This window comes from Carcharodon carcharias, chromosome 2, assembly GCF_017639515.1.
Source record: "Carcharodon carcharias isolate sCarCar2 chromosome 2, sCarCar2.pri, whole genome shotgun sequence".
Taxonomy (NCBI): Eukaryota; Metazoa; Chordata; class Chondrichthyes; order Lamniformes; family Lamnidae; genus Carcharodon; species Carcharodon carcharias.
Genome location: NC_054468.1, coordinates 149,702,143 through 149,728,504, shown reverse-complemented (window position 1 = coordinate 149,728,504; position 26,362 = coordinate 149,702,143). Strand labels below are relative to the sequence as shown.

The 26,362-nt window shown below is 40.4% G+C and overlaps 1 protein-coding gene across 3 annotated transcripts in view; it reads right to left on the bottom strand.

Moving 5' to 3' along the window:
* Positions 1–26,362, bottom strand: part of LOC121293328 (zinc finger protein 292-like) — a 403,832-nt gene that overhangs the window by 323,120 nt on the left and 54,350 nt on the right. For 2 of the 3 annotated variants that reach the window (XR_005946495.1, XM_041216283.1), the window contains one exon: positions 12,512–12,666. Coding sequence is in view for 2 of the 3 variants with exons in the window: in XM_041216283.1 (XP_041072217.1) it covers positions 12,512–12,666 (155 nt within the window). In the remaining variant the exon portion in view is untranslated. Of the gene's footprint in view, positions 1–12,511; positions 12,667–20,380; positions 20,520–26,362 lie in introns of those variants that run through there. The other variant, XM_041216290.1, reaches the window with a different exon arrangement.

Here is a 26,362-nt window from a genome sequence, read left to right as displayed (position 1 = left end):
GGGTTCACCTCCAGGGTTTTAAACTCTCCTTCTGATGCTCCTCTTCCGTGGGTCACCACATGCATTCAAGCTGTCTTCCATGCACTCTCTCTCTCACTCACCAACTCAGCCATCAACAGTACCACTGCTTCGCATGCCCATAGCAAAGAGATACAGACCTTCAGTTGTCTCTTTGGACATTCTTGCCTCTTGCAAGCTGTTCTTGCTTTAAATCTGCTTTCTGCAGCTTTTGTCTTTAAACCTGAAGCTTGGAGCTCCTCTGGCCCTCACTCTTAACTTCACTTAACAGGGCCTTTTTCAGGTCCCTGTCCTTCCTTTGGCTAGAAGGTCTTCATGGGACTTTTTCCAGGTCCACTCCCCTGTATGTAAGGGTCTTTTCTTTAGCTTGAGACTTGCTATCTGTCCCTTTTGCTCCAGTCTCTCTTTGGCAGATCATTGCAACGAATTTTAGCTTGAAACTGGCTATCTGCCCCTTCTAGGCTGCTACTGCCTGGCAGCTGTCTTCAAAACAGCTGAACTCAACCAGCTTCCAAATCAAACTGCTGTTTTTCTTCTTGTGTGCGTCTGTGGGAGGGACCTGTCTTTGTTGCTAGGCAACAGCACTTTATTTTCTACTCTCGCGGTTGCTTAAGTCATAAAATTCTCATTAGAAATGCAAACACCTTTAAAGTGAAACTAAAGCTCAATCTGACCTTTCACAGATACAGAAATACAAATTAAACTTAAACATTAAAAGCTAAAACTCATTCCTAACGCTCAAAAATTACAAATATAACTTAAACTCTCTATATTTCCTAACACAATATCTCATTTCCCTATGCATTTTTGATCTTGGCACCTCAGACTCAATTTACTTCACTGATGCACCTCAGAACCCTGAGGACGATGCAGTACTTATAGCTAAAATATGTAAACCAGCTGCAATGTTAAAGCACTCCATAACCCACAGCAATGTTCATCCCCAATGCCCCACACAATGCTTAACCCCCTCCCGGCTCACCAGCAGCCCAAGACAGTGCTGATGTCGGAAGAGTCAGCATTGTAGGAGAGTGCATGGGGACAGAGTTGAACATTGTTGAGGGGTGAGGGAGGGTGGCAAACAATCTCAGTTCACAGGTTGACGCTCCATTCAAAACAATGCAAGTCAGTGAACTGAAGACAGACCTTAAGGCGGGTGTCTTTAATTCTTAATGAAAAGGAGGCGTAGCTGCACTGGAATTAGACCTGACAATTTGTCCCCCAGACTGCCCTTGCCTCTGCATCCCTGCTGGAGCCAGCATCAGAAGGTGCTAAGGCCCCAGCATAAAATGTTAAATGGGTTGTTTAAATCCAAGTCAGTGCTGGATGCACCCTCTCCGATGTTGAGCAGGAGATCTGGGCCAGTGTAACAGTTTGGAGTCTCCGCACCAGCAACTCCCCCAATTTATGAAAAATTATTCGATGAGCCTTCCCTTTCATTCATTATTTCCTCCACTGGACCAGTATCTGTTATGCTATGCCACAATTTTCAACAGAATTTGCAACATTATGCAAAAAAAAATGACTGATATGCAATTAGTGGTCAAATTTTGGGAATGCAGTAAGTTCACATGTGCATGGAATTGACAATCTAAACCTGGAGTCTTATTCCAGTAATAAACTGCAACATGAGAAATAAATCAGTTGTTACAACAGCTTTAATTAGATTTGACCCAAATTAATTTTGCATATAGGCGTTGAATAAAATCTAAAATTTCAGTAGGGAACTGCTTTATCACAGCCAATTGGATGGAACAGGTCAAAGCTGGTACTACTTTATATCCACAGGGTTCCATGTGGTCCTGTCCTAGGCTGATCTAGATACCACAAAAAGCTTTCATCTTTTGCCCATTCTACATTTAGTTTTGTAATTTGCCTTTCAGGTTATATTAAACTGTTCAACGACAAAGTCAGTTCTGCATCACTGACAAAACAAACACATCATTCCAGATTTATGGATGGGTTTTCACCATCTTCAATCACCCTAACTGAATTCTGCACCATTGTTTTGTAAAGTGTTCCTCCATTGCATCCCCACATTTCTAGATCCAGTCACTGAGGTCAAAAGGTTTTCATGCTGAAATGCATGAAGTGCAACCAAATTACAACCACAAGACCATCACAATTATAAACTTATGTCTAGTTTCTCTCGATTAAAACATTCAATACACCTCCCCCAGCAGGGCTGAACCTTCTCATGGGTTAATCAGTGTGCCTCTTTGCATCATTAGACACGAGCCTCAACTTCAAAAGCCTCATTCAAAAGCACCAAATTGGCTGTAAAGTGCATTGGGATGTCCCACAATCTTGAAAAGTGCTGTATAAATGCTCTTTCCTTCAATCCCATATTTGGGAGATGGGGGCGAGAAAGAGAAAAAAATATTAGGGGATAATATGGTCACCAGGAATTCAGTCAAACATAAAACGGTAGGTAGATGACATTTTCATTCAGTATCCACATGAAATGGGGAAAAAATTCTGCATAATCACAGATTTCTGTCCTTCCAAACAACAGCATTCTGAACTGTAGAGTGTTCAATTAGTGAAGATAGCAGTGGAAACAATTTTGAAAATGACTCATCTGCACCTGGAGCTATATTCTGGGCTGCTTAGTTCTCTACAGCCCTGTGGCCCATGCCATTCCTTGAAGAGTGCGCTGAACTCAGATATCCCATTCACAACAAGTATTTTCTGATTCAGAAGGCCATTGCTCCCTTCTCTGGGCTATGACCTACGACTGATTCTCCTACCTCCACCTTACTTATTTATGGCCCACCCTCTGGCTTGCTTCCAAGCACTTCTGAAAATAATAAATCAATATTGAATAAATCCCTCATTGTTTGCTACATATCTTTTTGTCATTCTCTTTCTCCCCTTCGCATTGAATGTTACAGCAGAAAAACAAACCATTTGGCCTCCTGAAGTCTGCATTCAATGGCTCTTCTCCACTTGCATTGCATTTTAATCAGCATCTTTTTTCCAATTATCTTATATTTGAGACTCCTCATTCTGTCACACCAACCAATACAAACAATTAATTGCTATTTGCCTCAAAGCCCCTTAATCTTGAAGGCTTCTATTAAGCAAATCCCTTTAGCCTGAGTTTTCATCGAAAAAACCACAAATTTTCAAATCTCCCATCATATGTAACTCCTAATCTCGAGTAACAAAGTACTTTTCCCATTTATTTTATATCTTTCTTGTAATAGGCTGGCCAAACCTCTGCACACTTCTAGAAGTGGCAGGCTGGAAGCAGCCCACAATATAGTTTCAGGCACAGTTGAGTCCATGAGACCAGTTAAAGCTTTGATGCCCCAAAAAATATTTAGTACAATTCACCGCACCAGCTATGTTTCTAAAAATAATTTTCAAGTCAAATTGAAGCTTTACAAGCAATTTAGTCAAGTTCAAACTGACATCTCTCACACCTTAGAGTATAATCAGTTAAAGAGGGAATATGCACACAATTGCTGTAAAGGCAACTATGTTCGAACATGGTGTGCAATCAGATATCTAGCCATGCCAGTGGAGTGTTGTTGTGCAAGACATGGCTCAAATTGCAACAATCTTTATCCCCAGGCAAGTTTCCAACGAAACTAGAGTTATAAAAGCACAGTAAGATTTTTTTAAAATTCAGAGGGAATGGATAGAAATTAAAACAGCATATAGCTTAAAAGCTCAAGTTAAAATCAAGGAGGGGAGGAGAAACTGCAAAAGGAATAGATAAAGTACGATTATCTTTACCAACATTAGACTCTTACACATGTTCAACATATTTGGATACACTGTGCTTTAACATAAACCCTAGGCTGCTCAACTCCTGCTATGTATTCAAATACAATGATGGCAAGAAATAAAGTTTCTCTGTCCACCTATGATATAGTCGTGTTAAGTAGAAATCTACGACAAACGTGTAAATGACATGTAAAATTCATTTACAACGAGATGGCAATGAGTGGCAATTTCCTGAGTCTGAATAAGAGGTCGAACTTCAAAAAAGTCAAGAGAGCAGACATCCATAAGAAATCTCTTGCTAACTTAAAATTACCTATAATTTGACATTTCTTTTCTTAAAAAGCCACGTATATTGTTATTCAATCCTGGTTGTTCAGTATTTAACTAGCCAGCAATTCTGTACAATAGATTTTCATTTTGTTAGGATACACTTAACAGCTGTGTTTAATAAAGCCAAATTTTATAACTTATCTTATTGCTTTGAAAAAGATCCAGCCCATGATGAAACAATCAAGATGGTGCTTTTAAAATCATTCAGGCTGTTGAGTAATGTTTTTTTAATATCGAACTATTACTCCAGGCTTCAATGGGCTAAATTAAGGACTGCTCTGTACAGGAACAATTCTCTACAGACAAAATTAACAGGAAATAAAAGCATTGGGAAATATCATGGGCTGGTTGGATCAAGCCAACATTTAGGCTATAAAAGAAGGAATGAAAAGAGTGATAATTACCATGTAGCTCATTTCCAACAGTAATACCAAATTGCAAACAGCAAGGTAAACAACTTACCGTTAGTTCAAAGAGCAGAAATTTTCCAAAATCACAAAACGTTTTATTTAAATGACTAACTTGGGAGATAGGTCCCAGCTTCCAACCCCCAAATCTCATCTTCCTCTAACATGTGACAAATAAAACAATCATTTGCGGATTTTGATTTTAAATTCTGATGGAATAGAGCAGTTCCCCTCCTGTTGCATAGTAGCAGCCAGGCCAAGCTGAACAGATTGCATTGCACGTGCCTACCCACCTGTAGTATGACCCAGTTTAAGACAGCACATGAGATAAAGTGACAACTGTGATCTTCAAACAAAAAAATGCTGGGATTACAGAGCAAGTCAGTCAGTTAGAAAAAACACGTTAATCTTTATAGCATAATCTTTTGTACACTTCTGATAAAGGGTTATACCCAAAATGCTTACTTCTATTTGATATTGACCCATATGCAGCACATTTTCAGCATTTTTGTTTCTATTTCGGAATTTGCAGCCTTCCCTGAATGCATGGCGCATCCCACCTCTGTCACCCTGTGGGATCTGCTATTCCATCCAGCCTGGATACAGATGCAGTGAACTGCTGTCTGAACATTGCCCAGACTTATTTTGATAACACTAGTGTCATTGCTTATGGTGAGACAGAAGATCTTTAGAAATGTGAGTATGGTATGGCAAGTACATAAATTTCACTGGATGTACTTGTGATTCTTATGCAAGTAAAAAATTAAAAAATGGAAAAATGAAGTTTCAAAAATGGAAAAAACTGGCAATGCAAGTTTATAAACATTCAGAATAATAGAACTGATGGTGTATGAAAGAAATAGTTTGCATGATGTATATGTGCATGTATTAAATAAAAATAAAAGCAGGTAGGTGATTGGTTGGTGAGTTAAGGTTTTATGGTTTTTTTCTTCTCTAAAGTAGGGGATTAATTTAAACCAGGTCCAGGAGAGTATAAATACCATTAAATTTATAGCATTTATGCTACTTAAATATAAATACAAATAATCACCAAATAAAAACTTTAAATAAATAAGGCTAGTCTAAGATATGGCTGAGCAGGTGTTTGTCTGAACTGTACAATGTGGAAGGTTGTGGATGGTGAGGCCATTCCGAGCAAACATCTGCAGATGCCCCCATCTCGAATTTCTCCTGCTCAGAGTCAATGAGCTGGAGTGCGGGTTGGAGAGACTCTGACAATGGAGGGAGAGGAATTTCGGGGCCGCTTTATCCAGAATACAGTCACATCTCAGAAGAAAATATAGGTCCAGGAAAAGGACGGTGCGGCTGAGGGATTTTGGAGAACTTGAGGAGATGGTCCTGCAAACATTGGTCTTGTCCAACAGGTACAATGCACTCACTACCTGTGAGGTGGTAGTGGTAAATAGAGTTATGGTCCATTTTGGAACAAGTATCGACAGGAACAGGGAAACGGGGGAAGTGCAGATGAAAAAATTATTAGGAGTTAGGCTCCCAATTAAAATGCAGGACCTCAAGGGTAATAATCTCTGGATTATTGCCTGAGCCACTTGCAAATTGGCATGGAAGCAGACAGATCAGGAGAAATAACAAGGCTGGTGTCAGTTCTGGGACAGGAAGGAGCTGTACCAATGGGATGGATGGCAGAGGACTGGAGAACAGCTATTGTGGTTCCGCTACTTAAGGGTTGTATAAACCAGGGAACTACAGGCCAGTGAGTCTCACGTCAGTGGTAGGGAAACTATTGGAAAAAATTCTGAAGGACAGTATCTATCTCCACTTGGAAAGGCAAGGTTTGATCAGGGATAGTCAGCATGGCTCTGTCAGAGGGAGGTCATGCCTAACAAATTTGATTGAATTTTTTGAGGAGGTGGCCAGGTGTGTAGATGAAGGTAGTACAGTTGATGTAGTTTCTATGGATTTCAGCAAAGCCTTTGACAAGGTCCCACATGGGAGACTTATAAAGAAGGCAAATGCACATGGGATACAGAGTAATTTGATAAGGTGGATTCAAAATTGGCTTAATTGTAGGAGGCAGAGGGTGATGACAGAAGGATGCTTTAGTGATTGGAAGCAGTATCCAATGGCGTACCACAGGGATCTGTGCTGGGTCCCCTATTATTTGTCATTTATTTAAACAACATAGATGACTATGTGGGGCGTAGGATTAGTAGGTTTGCGGATGACAAAGATTGGCCGGGTGGTTAATAGTGAGGTTGAGTGTCTTGGGCTACAGAAAGATATAGACGGGATGGTCAAATGAGCAGATAAGTGGCAGATGGAATTTAACCCTGAAAAGTGTGAGATGATACACTTTGGAAGGAATAATTTGACAAGGAAGTATTCAATGAATGGCATGGCACTAGGAAGTTCTGAGCAACAAAGGGACCTTGGCATGTGTGTCCATAGATCTCTGAAGGCAGAGGGGCATGTTAGTGGAGTGGTGAAAAAGGCATATGGGACACTTGCCTTTATCAATCGAGACATAGATTACAAATGTAGGGAAGTCATGTTGGAGTTGTATAGAACCTTGGTGAGGCCACAGCTGGAGTACTGTGTGCAGTTCTGGTCGCCACATTATAGGAAGGATGTGACTGCACTGGAGGGGGTGCAGAGGAGATTCACCAGGATGTTGCCTGGGGTGAAACATTTAAGTTACAAAGAGAGATTGGATAGACTCGGGCTGTTTTCGTTGGAGCAGAGAAGACTGAGGGGCGACCTGATCGAAGTGTACAAGATTATGAGGGACATGGACAGGGTGGATAGGGAGCAGCTGTTCCCCTTAGTTGAAGGATCAGTCACAAGGGGGCATAAGTTCAAGGTGAGGGGCAGGAGGTTTGAGGGGGAGACGTGAGGAAAAACTTTTTCATCCAGGGGGTGGTGATGGTCTGGAAGGGTGGTGGAGGCGGATTGCCTCACATGCTTTAAAAAGTACCTGGATGAGCACTTGGCTCATCCAACATTCAAGGCTATGGGCTAAGTGTTGGTAAACGGGGTTAGGTCGGTAGGTCAGGTGTTTCTCACGTGTCGGTGCAGACTAGATGGGCTGATGGGCCTCTTCTGCACTGTGATTCTGTGATGGGCTCCACTCTAACCAGGATGGGCTCCACTCTAATCAGGATGGGGCTCATGTCCAAGAAGAAAGGGTAAATAGGGAGGTGGAAAAGGCTTTAAATTAGTATGTCAAGGGGGTTGGGGAGGGATCTACAAGAAACATAAGCAACTTAAACATAAACAGAACATGGCAGGAGAACATTAGGAAAGAATAAGCTAAGGGAGAACATTGATGGCATGGAAATAATCAGAGTGGAATTAAAAAAGATGGTTAAACATAAAGTGAGGGGAAAAATTAGTGAAATGTCTATGTAGTAATATGCAGTATCCATAATAAAGCAGGGGGGCGCTGGAGGCAATCATGCTTTTGGAGGACATAGATATGGTGGATTATGGAGACACGGCTACAGAAAAATCAGGACTGGGAATTACACATTGCGGGGTATAGCATGTTTAACATCGATAACATAATGGCAGCAGGAAAACATGGATACAGCGAGTGAGAGAAAATTCGAAACCATACAGATAGAGAAAAAAGATACAGGATCAATCACACTAATAAGTGTAGTCCACAGACCACCTAATAGTGGAAGGAGATGGAGGAAGAAACGTGCAGACAAAGAAAGAAACCAAGTAAAAAGCAAAATACCCATGGAGGATTTAAACTACCCTGATATTAAATCAGATAGAGTAGGTAAAGGGACTAAGGGAATGGACTAATTTCTAACTCAATATGCAAGAGGCCCAACAAAAAGGAAGATTTGCTGCTAGATCGAAGAATGGGGAACAAACCAGAGCAGTTAAGAGAAGTAAACATAGAGGAACATCCAGTGGCCGTAACATAATAAGCTTTAAGATGATAGAGAAGGGCATAAGTATGACAAACTCCAAACAAGTTGGAGAAATACTGACTTCGAGGGGCTAAGAATAGAAATGGGGCAGGGGGGAGAGAATAAAATGGGCAAACAACAGCGTAGAAAAGCAATGAGCACTTTTTTAAAGGTTTCCCAGTGTGCAGGAAAATATATTCAGCGCAAAGGAAAGAATAAACACTAGAGGTGGATGATGAATATAAACATAAGGGGGCAATTGAGGGTCAGGTAAGAGGCATACATTAAGTACATAGACAGCAGAAGAGTGCCTGATAAGGGACAAAGATTAGGGGAGAAGTCAAAAACAAATAGGAAGGCGAAGAGGGACAATGAAATCAAATGATCAAGGAACAAAACAGTAAAATATTTTACAGGCACAATATAAAAGCAAGGCTATGATGAGAACAAGATGTTTAATGACGAGTAATGAGAAGTGCATTTACAATAAAAAAGTGAAGTATTGAATAAACTAAACTGGTCAGGATAGATTGTGTCCATATATCTTACTAGAATCTAGGGAAGGGATAGTAGAGGCATTACAACTCATATTTAATAATTAGTTTGGAAAAAGATGTAGGACCAGTGGAAGACTAATGTAATTCCTATATTTAAGGCGGACAGAACACATTCATGTCCCCTAATTTGACTTAATCTGCATATTTAAAAATTGTGCTCTTTGGTTCCAAAGCCCATATAAATTGAGAACAGCAGCGGTCCCAGCACTGATCCTGTAGGACACCACTTCCCACCTTTTTCCCCTCTGGATAACCACTTTTTATTCCCATTCTGCTTTCTGTCTTCAAACTAGCTGGGAATTCATTCTGGAGTGTGATGGAATGCTCTCCACTTGCCTGGATGAGTGCAGTTCCAACAACACAAGAAGCTTGACACCATCCAGGACAAAAATATAAAAACAAAAAAACTGCGGATGCTGGAAATCCAAAACAAAAACAGAATTACCTGGAAAAAACTTAGCAATGTGAGGTAGTACATTTTGGGAGTAAGAAAAGGGAGGTCATTTATTACTTGGAAGATGCAAGCCTAGGTGGGGTAGAGGAAGGGATACAGAGTGCAAATTAATATTTTGCAATATTGGAGAGATCTTAGTGGCTAAGTTTAAAACTGATCTGATATGAATGTCAAAGTAAAGGACATTAGAATGGTTTTAACATTTGATAGTTTTATCTATCATATATATTTTGAGATAACATTGTGCACGTTGATTCAATTACACTCTAGTTTTCATCAAAGTTGGATGCCAATATGTGACATTCAAAATTTAAAATTAAATGCAATTAGCAGGTAGAGGAAATAAACAATCTGATAGGTAAACCATGTGATTCAAGTGTAACCAATAATCTTGAAAAAAAGATGATGCATGTGTCACAAAGATATAAGACAAGCAAACCATGGTAAACAGTCATTGCGGCTGGTGTCCTAGTGTACAACAACCGTTATCAGGATCAGCTAGAAGTAGAAGTGAAAGCGAATTCTCAACCATTCCTGTTTATTTTCCTTTTGTAGTCGTGGCTGATCATCTTTTTGACAGCATTTCCATTCAGGTGATTACAATGGGATTTAAGGTTTAGATAATTTCATATTTTTTGCAAGCTATCCTGAATATTTCTACGGTGAATGTTACATGTACAATCTTATGTTTGAATTTTGTAGGTATTTTAAATGGTGATGGTAATCTTTCTAATTTTTTTTAAAATATAAAAAAACCTGGTTGCAAGGTGAAGCATAATGACACCCAACTAAAGACCACCAAAGAGGAAGATATTTGACATCTTCATCACTGGATGAACATATCTGTCATGCATTTTTAGATGTTTATTTAACAAGAGGTTATATATGAAGGAAAGTTTGACTATACAATTTGTGATAAGGTTCCAAAGGGCATTCTATCAGCATAGGAGCCTTTCAGAAAGATTGATTATTTTAATGCTTGTAAAGTCACAGGACACCAAATGAATGCCACATAACACAGGCTGCTACAATGAAGTTTTTGTAAACATGGCACTGAAAAAATATTTTGCTGTTTATTACCGAGGTTGAAGAATTAAAGCTCTTGTTTGTTTGTTTTAATGAATTTGAATTTTGATCTTTGTCACATTACTACATTCCAGTATTGTGAAAATACTCAAATACATCAAACACTACAAGTTGTGCCACAGGTTAGCAAGGCCATGAAAAAAAGCAAACCAAGCACTAGGCTTTACTGCTAGAGGAATAGAATTGAAAAGTAAGGAAGTTATGCTAAACCTGTATTGAATCTTGGTTAAATCTCTCAGACTAGTGCATGTAGCTCCAGTCACCATATTATAAAAAGAATATAGAGGCACAGGCAAGGGTGCAGAGAAGATTTACAGGGATACCACCAGAAATGCAGGGTATACATTTCAGGAAAGGATTGATAGGCTGGATGTATTCTCTTAAAAAAAAAAGGTTTTAATTTCCCCATTTCATTTACAGGATGTGGGCATCACTCGCTGGGCCTGGCCCTAATTGCCCTTTAGAAGGTGGTGGTGAGCTGCCTCCTAGAACCACTGCAGTCTCTGTGATGTAGGTACATCCACAGTGCCGTTAGGGAGGGAATTCCAGGATTTTGACCCAGTGACAGTGAAGGAATGGCGACATATTTCCAAGTCGGGATGATGTGTGGCTTGGAGAGGAACTTCCAGGTGGTGGTGCTCCCATGTATCTGCTGCCCTTGTCCTTCTAGGTGGTATCAGTCGTGGGTTTGGAAGGTGCTGCCTAAGGAGCCTTGATGAGTTCCTGCAGTGCATCTTGTAGTTGGTACACATTGCTGTTTACCACTTACAGAGGTAAGGGAGCAAATTTTTGTGGATGTGGTGCCAATCAAGCGGGCTGCATTGTCCTGAACGGTGTCAAGCTTCATGAGCATTGTTGGAGCTGCACTTATCCAGGCAAGTGGAAAGTATTCCATCACACTCCCGACTTGTGCCTTGTAGACGGTGGACAGGCTTTCGGGAGCCAGGAAGGGAGTTACGCGCTACAAGATTCCTAGCCTCTTACCTGCTCTTGTAGCCACAGTATTTATGTGGCTAGTCTAGTTCAGTTTCTGGTCAATGATAACCCCAAGATGTTGATCGTATCCTAATAGATGTCTTTATGATTATGAAAGGTTTTAATAGGCTAGATAGAGAGAGTGCTTCCACTCATGAGGAACAGCATAACTAGAGGCCTTCAATGTAACATAGTCACTAAGAAATCAGTTAGGGGATTCAGAGAAAACTTCTTTAACCGAAGTGATAAGAATGTGGAACTCGATATCACAGGAAATGGTTGAAATGAATAGAAGTCGAGTATCCTTTATCCTTAAATCTGAAAACCAAACACATCCAGAAACTGCACCTTTTTTCTGGAAGCTCATTGACCTTTGGCATGGAAAGTCTAGTTGTCTGCACTGTTTACCTTGCAATTTATGTGGTGAATATGTCTAAAAGAAATTTATTACAGGTACCCTGTATTTATTATTCAGTGATACATCTTACTTTTCTAGCCATTTTATTTGCTTTAGACTATAGCTAACTTAAGCTATTGTAATCTAAGTTTATAAGCAGTATCTGAAAACCTAAATTATAAAATCCAAAATGCAAACAGCCCTGGGGGTTTTGGATAAAGGATGCTTGACCTGTAGTACAGGTGCCTTTAAGGGGAAACAAGACAAGTATATGAGGGAGAAGCTAACAGACAGTTATGATAATAAATTTAGATGAGAAAAGATGGGAGTTGATTTGTGTGGAGCAAAAACAACTGCATGGGCTGTTTGGGCTGAATGGCATGTTTCTGTGTTGTATATTGTGCACGTGCATAAACATGTGTTAAGTGCGCACACCACTGGGTGACTCCTGCACTTTCTCCCGTATTCCCCAATACCTAATTCTCAATGTAACCCGTAATTATATCTCAGATCCAACTGCTTCAAATATGTAAATCAGAGACTTTTCTATATAATAAAATTTCTAGTGCAAAACTTTCTACCGAAATATCACGCATCAAAACGTAAGAGTTATATAATTTCCATAGAATTAAGTTGATGATAAAACTTACAATGCTAGTCGGTCAAGTACAAAACATACATTCTCACATTCAGCTGTGAGACAAGGCCGTGCTTTGGAATAATTCTGTATAGCCACAGTGTATACTTCCAACAAAGGCAAAGGGTCGTCAGAGATTTTCCACTTCCCAGCATACTGTAACAGTGTCTGTAATGAAAGGTTAAAATTTCAATAATTTTAAGGCATTGTGATACAGAAAGTTTTATTAACATCAGTTGCTAATGTTCAGGCAATCCAAACGTTCTCTTTCAATAGGTCTGATTTTCCACTAACGGATGGTATCATAGGGAAATACAAAATCTCTCAATTTTGCTCTGAGATAACTAACTAAGCTACATTGTGCACTGGAATCTACACTGGATTGTGCCTCTAATATACTAGGTTTATGAAAATCACATTAAACTAGCTTTGCATAAATAAACATCAATTATACTTGCACAATTGACAGTAAAGTGACAAGGCCTATGCTAAAACACACATCCATAAATATCTCCAAAAACACAATAATTCGGGATCATCTAATTTATTCTTGGTTGAAGGGAGGTCTGATAGATGTAGAAGATTATGACAGGTTTAGATAAGGTCGGTGAAGAAAAGCTGTTCCCATTAACTGATGGTACAAAGGCCAGGGGGCACAAATAGGTAAGAGATACAGGACTGTATGAGTTAGAGCTTTTTCTTTTAAAAAAGTGTAGCAAGTGGTAACAACTTGGAACTTGCTACCTATGATGATAGCAGAAGAAGAGAAGAAGAATGATTTTAAAAGGAAGTTGGATGGGCACTTCAGGGAAAAATTTGCAGGGCTATGAGGTTAGAGCAGGGGAATGGGATTAACTGGATTACTCCACAGAGCATGGTCTCAATGGGTTGAATGGCTTCCTTCCATGCAGAAATGACTAACCTTATTAGGTCATGAAAATATCGTGTACAGTTTTGGTATCGATATTATAAAAAAAGGCTTTTGAGGCACTGGAAAAAGGTGTAAAAAATATATTCAAAGAACATTAGCTGAGAGGTTATACCTGTCAGAAAAGGCTGAACAGGAAAGATTCAAGAAAAAACTAAGGGGTGACCCGGTCAACATCTTTAAGATCATGAAAGGATAAAAGTAGAGAAAATGTTTCCATTTGTGGGGACACCAAAAAATGCCGTAAATATAAACTATAAATTCAATGTGTGATTTGAGGGAAACTTTATTCAGCGGGTGGTAAGAATGTGGAACTCATTAATACATAGGGGAGCAACATAGGGGAGGTGATGGCATAGTGGTATTGTCGCTAGACTAGTCATCCAGAGCAAAAACAGAATTACCTGGAAAAACTCAGCAGGTCTGGCAGCATCGGCGGAGAAGAAAAGAGTTGACGTTTCGAGTCCTCATGACCCTTCGACAGAACTTGAGTTCGAGTCCAAGCAACTCGATCTCAAGTTCTGTCGAAGGGTCATGAGGACTCGAAACGTCAACTCTTTTCTTCTCCGCCGATGCTGCCAGACCTGCTGAGTTTTTCCAGGTAATTCTGTTTTTGTTTTGGATTTCCAGCATCCGCAGTTTTTTTGTTTTTGTAGTCATCCAGAGACCCAGGGTAATGCTCTGGGGACCTGGGTCCGAATCCCGCCATGGCAGAATTTGAATTCCATAAAAATCTGGAATTGTCAATTGTTCACTACTGTCCTCTACAGAAGGAAATCTGTCATCTGGCATGTGACTCTACATGTGACTCCAGACCTACAGCAATGTGTTTGACTCTTAAATGCCCCTGGGTAAGGGTAAATAAATGCTGGCCCAGCCAGTGAAGCCCTCATCTTGTGAATGAATAAAAAAGGGTGCGTTTAAGGGAAAGCTAGTTAAATGAAGAGGAGTGGGAAGTAGCTTCTATTGAGCATAAATACGATGTTCCAATTCCCTTGAGATCAATAACTTTTAAGATATTCGAATTTTCAGCAACTGACTGACAAGGTTTCAAGTTTTAAGACTGTATTAAAGGAACATTGTCTAAACATTATTCAATCGGCAACTTTTACTCTGAAATACAGAAAAGATCCCCCATTTAACACAACCAAAAATCCCCCTCTGCGGTTATACTTTACTCTGTTCATTAAGTGGGCTTCATTTTTCTAGACAGATAACTTCAAATCCCCAAACTGACTTTCACTGTGACAGTTACCCTGGAGGTTCCTCGCTCTAGCAAAGCTAGAATGAATCTTGCAGCCTTGTTTAAATCCTCACGAACTGAGTCTCTTCAAGCCAGGCACAAACACCCACTAGCATTCTGCATGATGAACAACAGAGAGTGGCTGCCTCCACCTCAGATTCTTGCACAATTACCCATTTCCGTCAGTTTCAGTTTTAAATCTTAGAAAACCCTGCAAGCTGGTACAATAGCTTGCTGTGGACTCTTCCCTCCTCAAAGCCCATCTCCACAGCAATGTGAATCACGTGGGTCTTGTATCCAGGTAGAAATATTAATTAGCCATTCTCTAGACCTCCAATTCCTATCTTGGAATTTAGACAGTTTAAAGTATAACCGTTTATAAAGCCTGACATTCCTAACACCTCACTGTGAGACTTGGAGACTAAAAGTATATCCACTGTCAGCATAGCTTCGCCAATCATTGTTGATAGGTATGAACATCTTCTTTGCAGTAAATTAATCTGGGCCTCTATGTGCCCATAGCAACAAAGCCACCAATGCTGATTGCCAAGCAGGATTTGGAGGTCAGATGACCCCCTTCACTCCTCTGTTTCATTCTAAATTAAAGAGGCTGTCTCATACAAATATTAAGTTTATAAGGTTGTTAACAACCAGCAGGCAAGTTGGGCTGAATGATACATTTCTAAACTGTACATCCTACATAACATTTTGTTTGTTTGACTGTTTTAGATCAAAGGTTTCACAGGATAAATTATCTAGGCAAATTTGAGCAAGGACTTAACAGGTTCAGGAGACTTTTAAGGCTCAAGAATCCAAGCTCAACATAAGATTGAAGCAAAATACTGTGGATGCTGGAAATCTGAAACATAACAGAAAATGCTGGAAAAACTCAGGTCTAGCAGCATCTGTGGGAAGAGAAACAGAGTTAACATTTTGAGTCCGTATAACCCTTCTTCAGAGCTGTTGAGATATTCTCAATATAATCTTTACTATGTTCAAGTTGCTACATGCACTTTTCTTGGGACTTGAGACTATAGTCAGGAAGAGAAGAAAACTGTACCGTTCAAAGCAGATAAATTGTAAAAAAAATGCAGCCAAAGGTATATTAATCCTATATGGTTTGTTCTTTTTGTATAATTTACCATTTCATCTGTATTTTTGCTCATGAGTTTTATTTAGCCAAAAAATTAGCAAGTACAGTACCCTGCGCAGGGTGGTTTAATGGCATGATTTACTTTGTCCAAGTTGACAGAATTCAGGGTGAATTCTATACATTTTTCAATTAGCAATTTTACAGCAATCAAGGTTAATTGCTAGACCAGGGACAAGTTGCATGGAATAAAGGTATAGGCTTAAATGTGTAAGAAATCTGTTCTACTTAGAGATCAAACCACTTAAATTGGAAAGGGATATTGTAAAAGCCTACACTGTAGCAGCTCACATTCAGTACACTAAGTAAAACGCTTAATCCAGTTTATAAAGAGGATGCATTGCAGTAGGGCAACAGTCCTAAAGCATTCATTTTGGATTTAATAAAGTTAGTAGAATTCATTATAGAGTCAGTTTTAACATAGACCTAATCATAGGCACAAACCTAGTGAAACGTATGTATTACTACATAATTTTTCAGAATTTTAAACCATTTTAGGATCAATGGCTGCATGCAGGCTGCATTATATAGTTTTAAATTGCCAGCATTACTCTTGCTTGAATGTACATGTGCAGTACGTAATATTCAACAAATATTACAATGGTAGCCCCGTTTAAGATAAAGCAATGGCAAACATGTGTAACAGAATTTGAAATGTTGGCTTTAATTTAACATCAAATCTATGGCCAGAATCTCACACAGTCATACATTTGGCATAAGTGGTGTAGTACTGAAAACAGAGAAAGGGAGGTACAGGTTATCATAGAATCTTTACAGTGCAGAACGCAGCTGTTTGGCCCACCGAGTCTGCACTGGCTCGCTGAAAGAGCAATTTACCTAATTCCTTCTAATCTACTTAATCTCCCTTATCCCGGTAACCTTGCACATTATTTCTTTTCAAATAGCAATCCAATTCCCTTTTGGATACCTCGATCAAACCTGCCTCCACCACCCTTTCAGGAAGTTCGTTCCTGACTCCAACCACCCTCTGGGTGAAAAAAAAAAATTCCTCACATCATGTCTCCTTTTGCCCATTGTTTGGAATCTATGTCCTCTAGTTCTTGAAGTACTCTTCAGTGGGAAGTTTTTCACTATTTACCCTGTCCATACCCCTCAGGCTCTTGATTACCTCTATCAAGTCTCCTCTCAGCCTTCTTGTCTCCAAGGAAAGCAGGTCCAACCTCTCTAATCTATCCTCATAGCTAGATTTCTTTAACCCTGGGATCATTCTTGTGAATCTCCCCGTACTCTCTCCTTCATATCCTTCAAGTATGGCACCCAGAGCTGGATGCAGTACTCCAAATGATGCCTAATAGTGTCTTACGCAAGTATAACATGAGCTCCTTACTCCTGTACTACATGCCCCGTTAATAAAACCGAGGATACGAGATACTTTACTAACTGCATACCGGGGGGACAGCGTGTGGCAAAGCGCACCGGTGGAAACAGCGCAGCGCAACTTAGGGGACAGTGACCATTGTAACATAAGGTTTAGGTTGGTCATGGAGAAGGACAAGGAGCAAACCAGAGGAGGAATAGTTAATTGGGGGAAAGTGAACTTTTGATGGGATGAGAATGCATCTGAGTCAACTGAATTGGAATCCAATGTTGGTGGAAAAGACAGTGACTAAACAATGGGCTACCTTCAAATAGATAGTATTGCAAGCAATGTCAAGGTTGAAGGGGAAAGGTAGGACAAATAAACCTAGGACTCCCTGGATGACGAGAGCAATAGAGGTGAAGATGTAAAGGAAGAAGTACATGTAGGACAGGTGTCAGGTTGAAAATACAATGGAGAATCAGGCTGAATATAGAAGGACCAGAGCGAAAGTGAAAAAATCAAAAAAGCAAGGAAGGAGCATGAAAAGGGACTAGCAGCTAACATAAAAAGGGAATCCCAAGGTCTTCTATAAGCATGTAAATATTAAAAGGGTGGGAAAAGAAAGAGTAGGACCAATTAGGGATAGAGAAAGGGGACTTGCATGTGGAGGCAGGAGAAGTAGCGGCGGTATTAAACGAATACTTTGCATCTGTCTTACAAAGGAAGAGGATGCTACCCAGGCCGAGGTGGAAGAGGTAACTGGTACACTTGAGGAATTTACAATTGAGAAGGAGGGTGTGTTAGGAATGCTACCTTTACTTAAAATTGATAAGATACAAGGGCCGGATGAGATGCATCCAAGAACATTGAGGGAGGAGAGCGTGGAAATTTCAGAGGTGATAATCTTCCAGTCTGGGTCAATGTCCAATGAGACAGGTGGGAGATGCCATTTGCAATTGTAGGTTTAGTTTGAGAAAATGAAAATGGAATGGCATGCAGTATTTCAGTTAGCAATTCAACTAATCATTCAAACATTTATGCAGTAGTTGATTTCATCCTGCACATGAAAAATGCATAAAGCAAGAACATATACCCTATACTATTTGAGTATCATTCATGTACTTTGGCATGTCTGCTTTAAATTTAAAAAAGCACAGTTACCAACTGCATGTTACTGGGCTAGTAATCCAAAACCTGGACTAATAATCCAGAGATTGAGATCAATTCCTACCATTGGATTTAGAATTTAAATACAGTTTCTTTTTTAAAAAAAAGTGATTTTCGCAAAACACAATTTGCTCAAAAATGCCCCTTCAGGGAAGGAAACCTGCTATCCTTACCCTGACCTGTAAATTACTCAAGCCCCAAGCCAACAAGGCGAACTGGAAGAAAAGGGGAACTTGTATTCATAAAGGACGTTTCCTGATCTCAGGACGTCCGAAAGTACTGCACAGCGAACCAAGTACTTTCTGAAGTGTAGCCATGATCAAGAGGGGCCACTTAGCTTGCTGTGTGAATCGGATTAACATGAGGTTTAATCCCCATTCTGGCTGAGATAGGCTCAGGGCCTGCCCCCTTGCCCCACCCATATTAAAAACAACTGAACTTGTGGTTTGGTGAATGATCACCTTTAGAGAAAGAACAAGAACATAGGAAATAGCAGAAGTAGGCCATTCAACTAGAGCATGGCTGATATTACCCTCAATATCACCTCCCCACACCATCCCCGTATCCCTTGGCACCTTTATCTATCTAGAAATCTATCGATCTCTGCCTTGAATATACTCAATAACTGAGCCTTCACAGCTCTCTGGCATATAGAATTCCAAAGATTCACCACCCTCTGAATTAAGAAATTCCTCCTCATCTCAGTCGTAAAAGGCCTACCATTTATTCTGTCCCCTGGTTTGGGACACTCAGCTGGGAAACATCCTTCCTGCATCTACTTTGTTGAGCCATGCAAGAATTTTGTATGCATCAATGGGGTTATCTCTTATTCTTCTAAATGCGAGAGAATATAGGCGCAGCCTCCTCAATCTCTTCTTAGGGGACATTCCTGGCATCCCAGTGGTCAGTCTGGTTAAACTTTGCTGCACTCGCTCAAGTATATCCTTCCTTGGGTAAGTAGAACAAAATAGTACACAATATACTCAATGTGGTCTCACCAAGGCTCTATATTTTTTCCATATTATATTCCTTCTGCCATGATCTTTCCATTTAGTCTGTCTAAAGCCCTAGAAGCCTCCTTACATCCCCCTCAACTCTCATCCCCCACCTAGTTTTGAGTCAACAGCAAACTTGGAATTATAATATTTGGTCCCCACATCCAAATCATTGAAATAGATTGTGAACAGCTGGGGCTCAACTATTAATCCTTGCAGTACTCCATGAGTTACAGCCTGTCAACCCAAGAATTATTCCTACTCTCCATTTTCTGTCCGTTAACCCATTTTCAATCCATGCCGGTATATTACCTGTAATGCCTGTGCTTTAATTTTGTTTATTAACCTTCCTGTGTGGGACCTTATTGAAAGTCTTCTGAAATTCCAAATGCACCACATCCACTGCTTTCACCATAACTATTCTGCAAGTAACATCCTCAAAAAGCTCTCTTTCAGAAATCCATGTTGACTCTGCCCAATGCAACATCCCAGAGAAATTATTATTCCCCATTATTTTCTAAGTGACCAGTTACCAATCGTTTACAGTAGATTCTGACATTTCCCTACTACTGATGTCAGGCCAACAAGTCTCTAGTTCCCCGTTTTCTCTCTCCCTCCTTTCTTAAATAGTGAGGTTGTATTTGCCACCTTCCAATATGCAGGAACTATTCCAGAACTTATAGAATTTTGGAAGTTGGCTAATAATGCATCCACTATCTCTACAGCCATCTCTTTCAACACTCTGGGATGTAATGACCATATCCAGGGGATTTATCAACTTCCAGTCCCACTAATTTCTGCGATACTGCTTTTTTACTAATGCTAATTTCTTTCAGTTCCTCATTCTCGCTAGTACCTTGGTTTTCTCATATTCCTGGGAGATGTTTTGTATCTTCCTCCTTGAAGACAGTGTTTGATTAGTTTCTCTGCCACTTCCTTATTCCCAGTTATAAATTCTCCTGTCCCTACCTGTAGTGGGCCCAGATTTGACTTTGCAAATGTGTTCCTTTTTACATACCTATAGAAGCTTTTACAATCTGTTTTCACTAGTTTACTTTCATATTCTATTTTCTCTTACCAGGTTCTTGGTCATCCTTTGCTGAATGCTAAAAAGCTCCCAGTCCTCAGGCTTAACGCATTTTTGGCAACTTTATACACTTCTTCCTTTGATCTAATACAATCTTCAACTTCTCTTTTAGCCATAGTTGGATCACCTTTCCTGCTGGGTTTGAGTGCCTCAAAGGAATGTAAATTTGTTGTAAACCATATATTAATTCTTTAAATACTAGCCAGTGTGTCTACCATCATACCTATTAATAAAGTTTCTAATCTACCACAGCCAATTTGTCTCTCATTGCTTTGTAGTTTAGATTGTTTAGATTTAAGACCCTAGTTTCAGAATGAACATCATCATTTTCAACCTTAATGTAAAATTCCATATTACGGTCACCCTTCCTTAGAGGCTCCTTTACAACAAGATTATTAATTAGCCCTTTCTCACAGGTACTAGATCTAAAACAGCCCGTTCAAGTTGGCTCCGCAACATACTGTTCCAGAAAAATCTTGCACATTTTAGGTGTTAGTCCTTCATAGCATTAGTACTAATTAGGTTTACACAGTCTATTGACTAGAAGAAAAAAAAATTATAATAGTATATAGGAAATTCTCTAGCCAATTTGCGCAAAGCAAGCTCTAAGTGAGATAATGGCCAGAGGATCCAGTCATTACGGTCTATGTTGGAATAAACATTGGAAAGAATGGGAAAGCAGTCCAAATAGTATTAGGAGCTAAATTAAAAACAGGATCTCAAGGATTTAAATGTTTAATTGTTACCTATACCATATGCAAGTTGGCATGGGGATAAGCAGATTAGGGAGAAAGAATGATGTGAAAAGGAGGGTTCTACTTCATGGGACACTGGCACCAGTATAGGGATAGGAAGGAACTGTCCTGGCACAAGCTCTATCTGAACAGGTTGAGACCAGGGTCCTCACAGAAAGGATAAATAGGGCAGTCACAAGGACTTTAAACTGGTAAAGGGGTGAATAAGGCTGTACTGATTTGTTTTCAAACAACTCCCTCTTCCCTCTAATTAGTAGAGTACCAGCCAATAGTTGTGCCTTAGACACTGCAGGTAAAAGGAAAATTAAATGATATAAAGGAATTAAATGAGATAGAAAAAAAGAAACGGGTAAAACATTAGAACAGAAGGACAGGTTAGAGTGTGTGGCCCAAATAATCATTCTATATGCAAATACATGGAGTATAAGGAACAAATTCCATGAATTGCAGACATTCAACTTGGAGGGCGTGACATAGTAGCCACGACTGAGACAAGGCTGTAACTAAACATAGCGTGTTATAAGATTAGCAGGAAAAATAAAAATAATAGGGAGGGTGTAGCTGCCTTTGTGATCAAGGATAAAATCATTTCTATGATAATGGAGGAAATAAGGAGAGGCAAGCAGGCAGTGGAGACTTTATGGGTAGAATTAAAGTAGAAAAGAATTTAAGACTGTATGTATATAGGCTCCCTGTATTTGGCTTGTATAAATGCTGAGATTGGACAAGTATGCAGCAAAGGCAGTGGTTTTAACTTTCATATAAAAGGTCAACTGTTAATTTTAAAACTGACATTAATAGATTTGCATTGACCAAACATATTAAGGATGTGGGGCTAAAGTGGGTATACTGAGTTATGAACTTTTGAAAAAATTCGTTGATGGGATGTGGGCGTCGCTGGCTAGGCCAGCATTTATTGCCCATCACTAAATGTCTGGAGAAGGCAGTGGTGAACTGCCGCCTTACACTGCTGTAGAGCATGTTGTGTAGGTACACCCACAGTACTGTTAGGGAGGGGGGGTGCCATGATTTTGACCCAGAGACAGTGAAGAAATGGTGATATATTTCCAAGTCAGGATGGTAAGTGGCTTGGAAGAGAACTTGCAGGTGGTAGTGTTCCCATGTGTTGGCTGCCCTTGTCACAGAATCATAGAGTGCAGATGAGGCCCTTCGGCCCATCGAGTCTGCACCGACATGTGAGAAACACCTGACCTACCTACCTAATCCCATTTACCAGCACTTGGCCCATAGCCTTGAATGTTATGACGTGCCAAATGCTCATCCAGTTACTTTTTAAAGGATGTGAGGTAACCCACCTCCACCACCCTCCCAAGCAGCGCATTCCAGACCGTCACCACTCCCCGGGTGAAAAGGTTTTTCCTCACATCCCCCCTAAACCTCCTGCCCCTCACCTTGAACTTGTGCCCTTTCGAGACTGATCCTTCAACTAAGGGGAACAGCTGCTCCCTATCCACCCTGTCCATGCCCCTCAATCTTGTACACTTCGATCAGGTCACCCCTCAGTGTTCTCTGCTCCAACAAAAACAACCCAAGTCTATCCAACCTCGCTTCATAATTTAAATGTTTCATCCCAGGCAACATCCTGGTGAATCTCCTCTGCACCCCCTCCAGTGCAATCACATCCTTCCTATAATGTGGCGACCAGAACTGCACACAGTACTCCAGCTGTGGCCTCACCAAGGTTCTTTACAACTCCAACATGATCTCCCTATGTTTGTAATCTATGCCTCGATTGATAAAGGCAAGTGCCCCATATACCTTTTTCACCACCCCACTAACATGCCCCGCTGCCTTCAAAGATCTATGGACACACATGCCAAGGTCCCTTTGTTCCTTAGAACTTCCTAGTGCCATGCCATTCATTGAATACTTCCTTGTCAAATTACTCCTTCCAAAGTGTATCACTTCACTTTTCAAGGTTAAATTCCATCTGCCACTTATCCGCCCATTTGACCATCCCGTCTATATCTTCCTGTAGCCCAAGACACTCAACTTCACTGTTAACCACCCGGCCAATCTTTGTGTCATCCACAAACTTACTAATCCTACCCCCCACATAGTCATCTATGTTGTTTATATAAATTACAAATAATAGGGACCCAGCTCAGATCCTTGTGGTACGCCACTGGACACTGGCTTCCAGTCACTAAAGCATCCTTCTGTCATCACCCTCTGCCTCCTACAACTGAGCCAATTTTGAATCCATCTTATCAAATTACCCTGTATCCCATGTGCATTTACCTTCTTTCTAAGTCTCCCATGTGGGACCTTGACAAAGGCTTTGCTGAAATCCATAGAAACTATATCAACTGTACTACCTTCATCTACACACCTGGTCACCTCCTCAAAAAATTCAATCAAATTTGTTCAGCATGACCTCCCTCTGACAAAGCCATGCTGACTATCCTGATCAAACCTTGCCTCTCCAAGTGGGGATAAATTCTCTCCTTCACAATTTTCTCCAATAGTTTCCCCAAAACTGACGTGAGACTCACTGGCCTGTAGTTTCCCGGCTTATCTCTACAACCCTTCTTAAGTAGCGGAACCACATTAGCTGTTCTCCAGTCCTCCGGCACCTCTCCCGTGGCTCGAGAGGAATTAAAAATTTGGGTCAGAGCCCCTGTGATCTCCTCCCTTGCCTCCCTCAGCAGTCTGGGACACAAATCATCCTAACCTGGAGATTCTCTCGCTCAGGGGGTCATCAACCTTTTCTTTTAATGAGAGCTACACCTGATTAATAAAAAATATCGCGAACTACTAAAACATATATTAAAAATATAGGGATAGATAAGGGTACATATTAAGCTACTACAGCTGAGTTACAAAAATATACATTTAAAATGAAGAAAATTGATTCTTAACCTTCATTTCAATGTGAAACTTGACACTGCATGGTGTTTACCAGTACTGTGTAATCTGGTGCGCATCCCGAGAGAGCAACTCTGACGGTGTCGTTCAGATGCTCAGTCAGGCACATTAGAAATTTGGATTTGATGACGTTCATGTCGAAAAAGGCGGATTCGCAAAGATAGGTGGAACCAAACAGGGAAGCCACTTTCATTGCTACTGAGAGGATGTTACTGTACTTCTCAGTATCCACGAGACTCCAGAAATTAGTGGCATTCAACTGAATGTAATTTTGAAGGCTGACAATCTCCATTTCCATAATGACACAATCAAGGTTAACAGCACATCAACTTGTTCAGAAATGTCACCAACATCTACGCCATCTTGGTCGAGGTGGTGAAAGGAGCGAAGTGAAGATGAAGTGAAGGCGTTCTGGAAGCAGGCCAGCCTGAACTACATTCAGTACTCTTGAATCTGTGCACAAGCGTTGAGGGGTGCCCTAAAGGCCCAGTACTAAGCAGAGGCAAAGAAAACAGATGTATATGTCAAAACCAGCAAGCTGAAAGAGACTGAGCACGCTAGCAGAGGTTGTGCTAGTACAGATGGTCTTCAACTTATGCCAATCCTCAGTTACGACAAGTCACAATTGCCACCCATGATATTACTTACGGCATCGGACCTGCACTTACGGTATAACACTGACTCAGGCACCAATGTTGTTTACAAAAGTTGGCAACTTAGTTAGCATGTAGCGGAAAAATAATTATATGACTTGAATCCTGTACTACTATTGGTTAATTTTCCAAATCTTAATGCGAGCTACTCATTAGCAGACAGCAAACTAACAGTTGCTTGCGATCAACATGTTGGCGACCCCTGTTCTAGATGGTAGCAGTCATGGTTTTGGAAGGTTGCTGTCTCAGGAGGCTTGGTGAGTTCCTGCAGTACATCTTGTAGATGGTATGCACTGCTGCTACTGTGCATCCACAGGTCTGAGCTTTTGAATATGAGAACTCTTTGATCCATCATCCTGAAAGATGGAATTGCAAATCCATTTTGAGACAGTGTCTGCAAAACCGACCAAATTCTAATTAAAAATACAGACCTTCTTGAAAAAAAAAATCTACCTCCATGAAGGGGTTTGAAGTAAACCTGATGAAGGGCTCCAGTTGCTCAAAGTCACTAAATCTGTCCTTGAACTCTTGGTCAAGCCTAGTCAGGAGATCACTGTACTCAGTCAATGTCCAGGAGCCAGGCAGCTGTTTCATTTTCTGCCAGCATTTGCAGCACAGAAGGCAAATGTTGCATTTTCCTCCTCTGTACTTGCTGTACCAAAAAGGTTATGTTTCAATTTGAAAGCTTTCACTGCACTAATGTTGGCAACTGACTTCTCTTCCCCTTGCAATTCACAGTTCAGGGTGTTCAATTTCTCTGTCACATGTTAGAAATGCCAAATCAAGCAGCCACGCAATGTTTTTGATAATTGGATGGTATCTTAGTTTCTTGGCTCAATAAGAGCTTTGATTTCTGGCAAAATTGAAAGAAATCAACGCAGTATTTTTCCCCTGTTAAGCCACTGGATTTCAGTGTGCAGCAAAACATTGCCAAACTCGGCTGACAGTTAGTCAAGAAACGACTTGAAACTTCAGTGCTGTTTGGCCTTTGCACAAATCAACTTAATAATTAACAATAGGAGACATAACATTATCAAACCCCATTACTTTGGCACAAATTGCCTGTTGATGGACATGGTAGTTCAAGAAACGAGGGAGATCAGGGTCTGCTTTACAACTTGCAACAAAACCGGCATGACGCCCAGTCATTGTTGGCCCGCCATCAGTTGTTATTACCACTAGCTTCTCCAATGGCATATTCTTTTTTGCAAAATAGTTCTTGACCTCGTTGTTGATATCAACTCCCCTGGGTTATGGATTTCAGAGGCAACCATGTCAAGAATTCCTCTTTAGTGGAGTCTTCAAACACCATTTGAACGAACACTGCCAACTGGTCAGTATTGCTTGTGTCAACCAATTCTTCATATTGAATAGAAAGCCACTTGCATGTACTTAAATCCTTCTTTAGCTGCTCCATCACATCGGCCGATAATACAGATACCCTTCTTGCCATGGTGTTTGCTCCTAACTGCATGTCTGAAATGGTAGACATAATTTCAGGGCTGTTTTTGAAACCTTTGAATAAGGACTCAGCAAACAGAGTCATCATGCCCTTCACAATTCTACCGCCTGTAAATTTTGCCTTGTTCTTGGTCAAATAATGAGCAACTTTGAAAGATGCCTTTACTGTCACATTAGCTTTCTTGGTTGGTTTCGTAAGAGAGATTGCTGTCTCT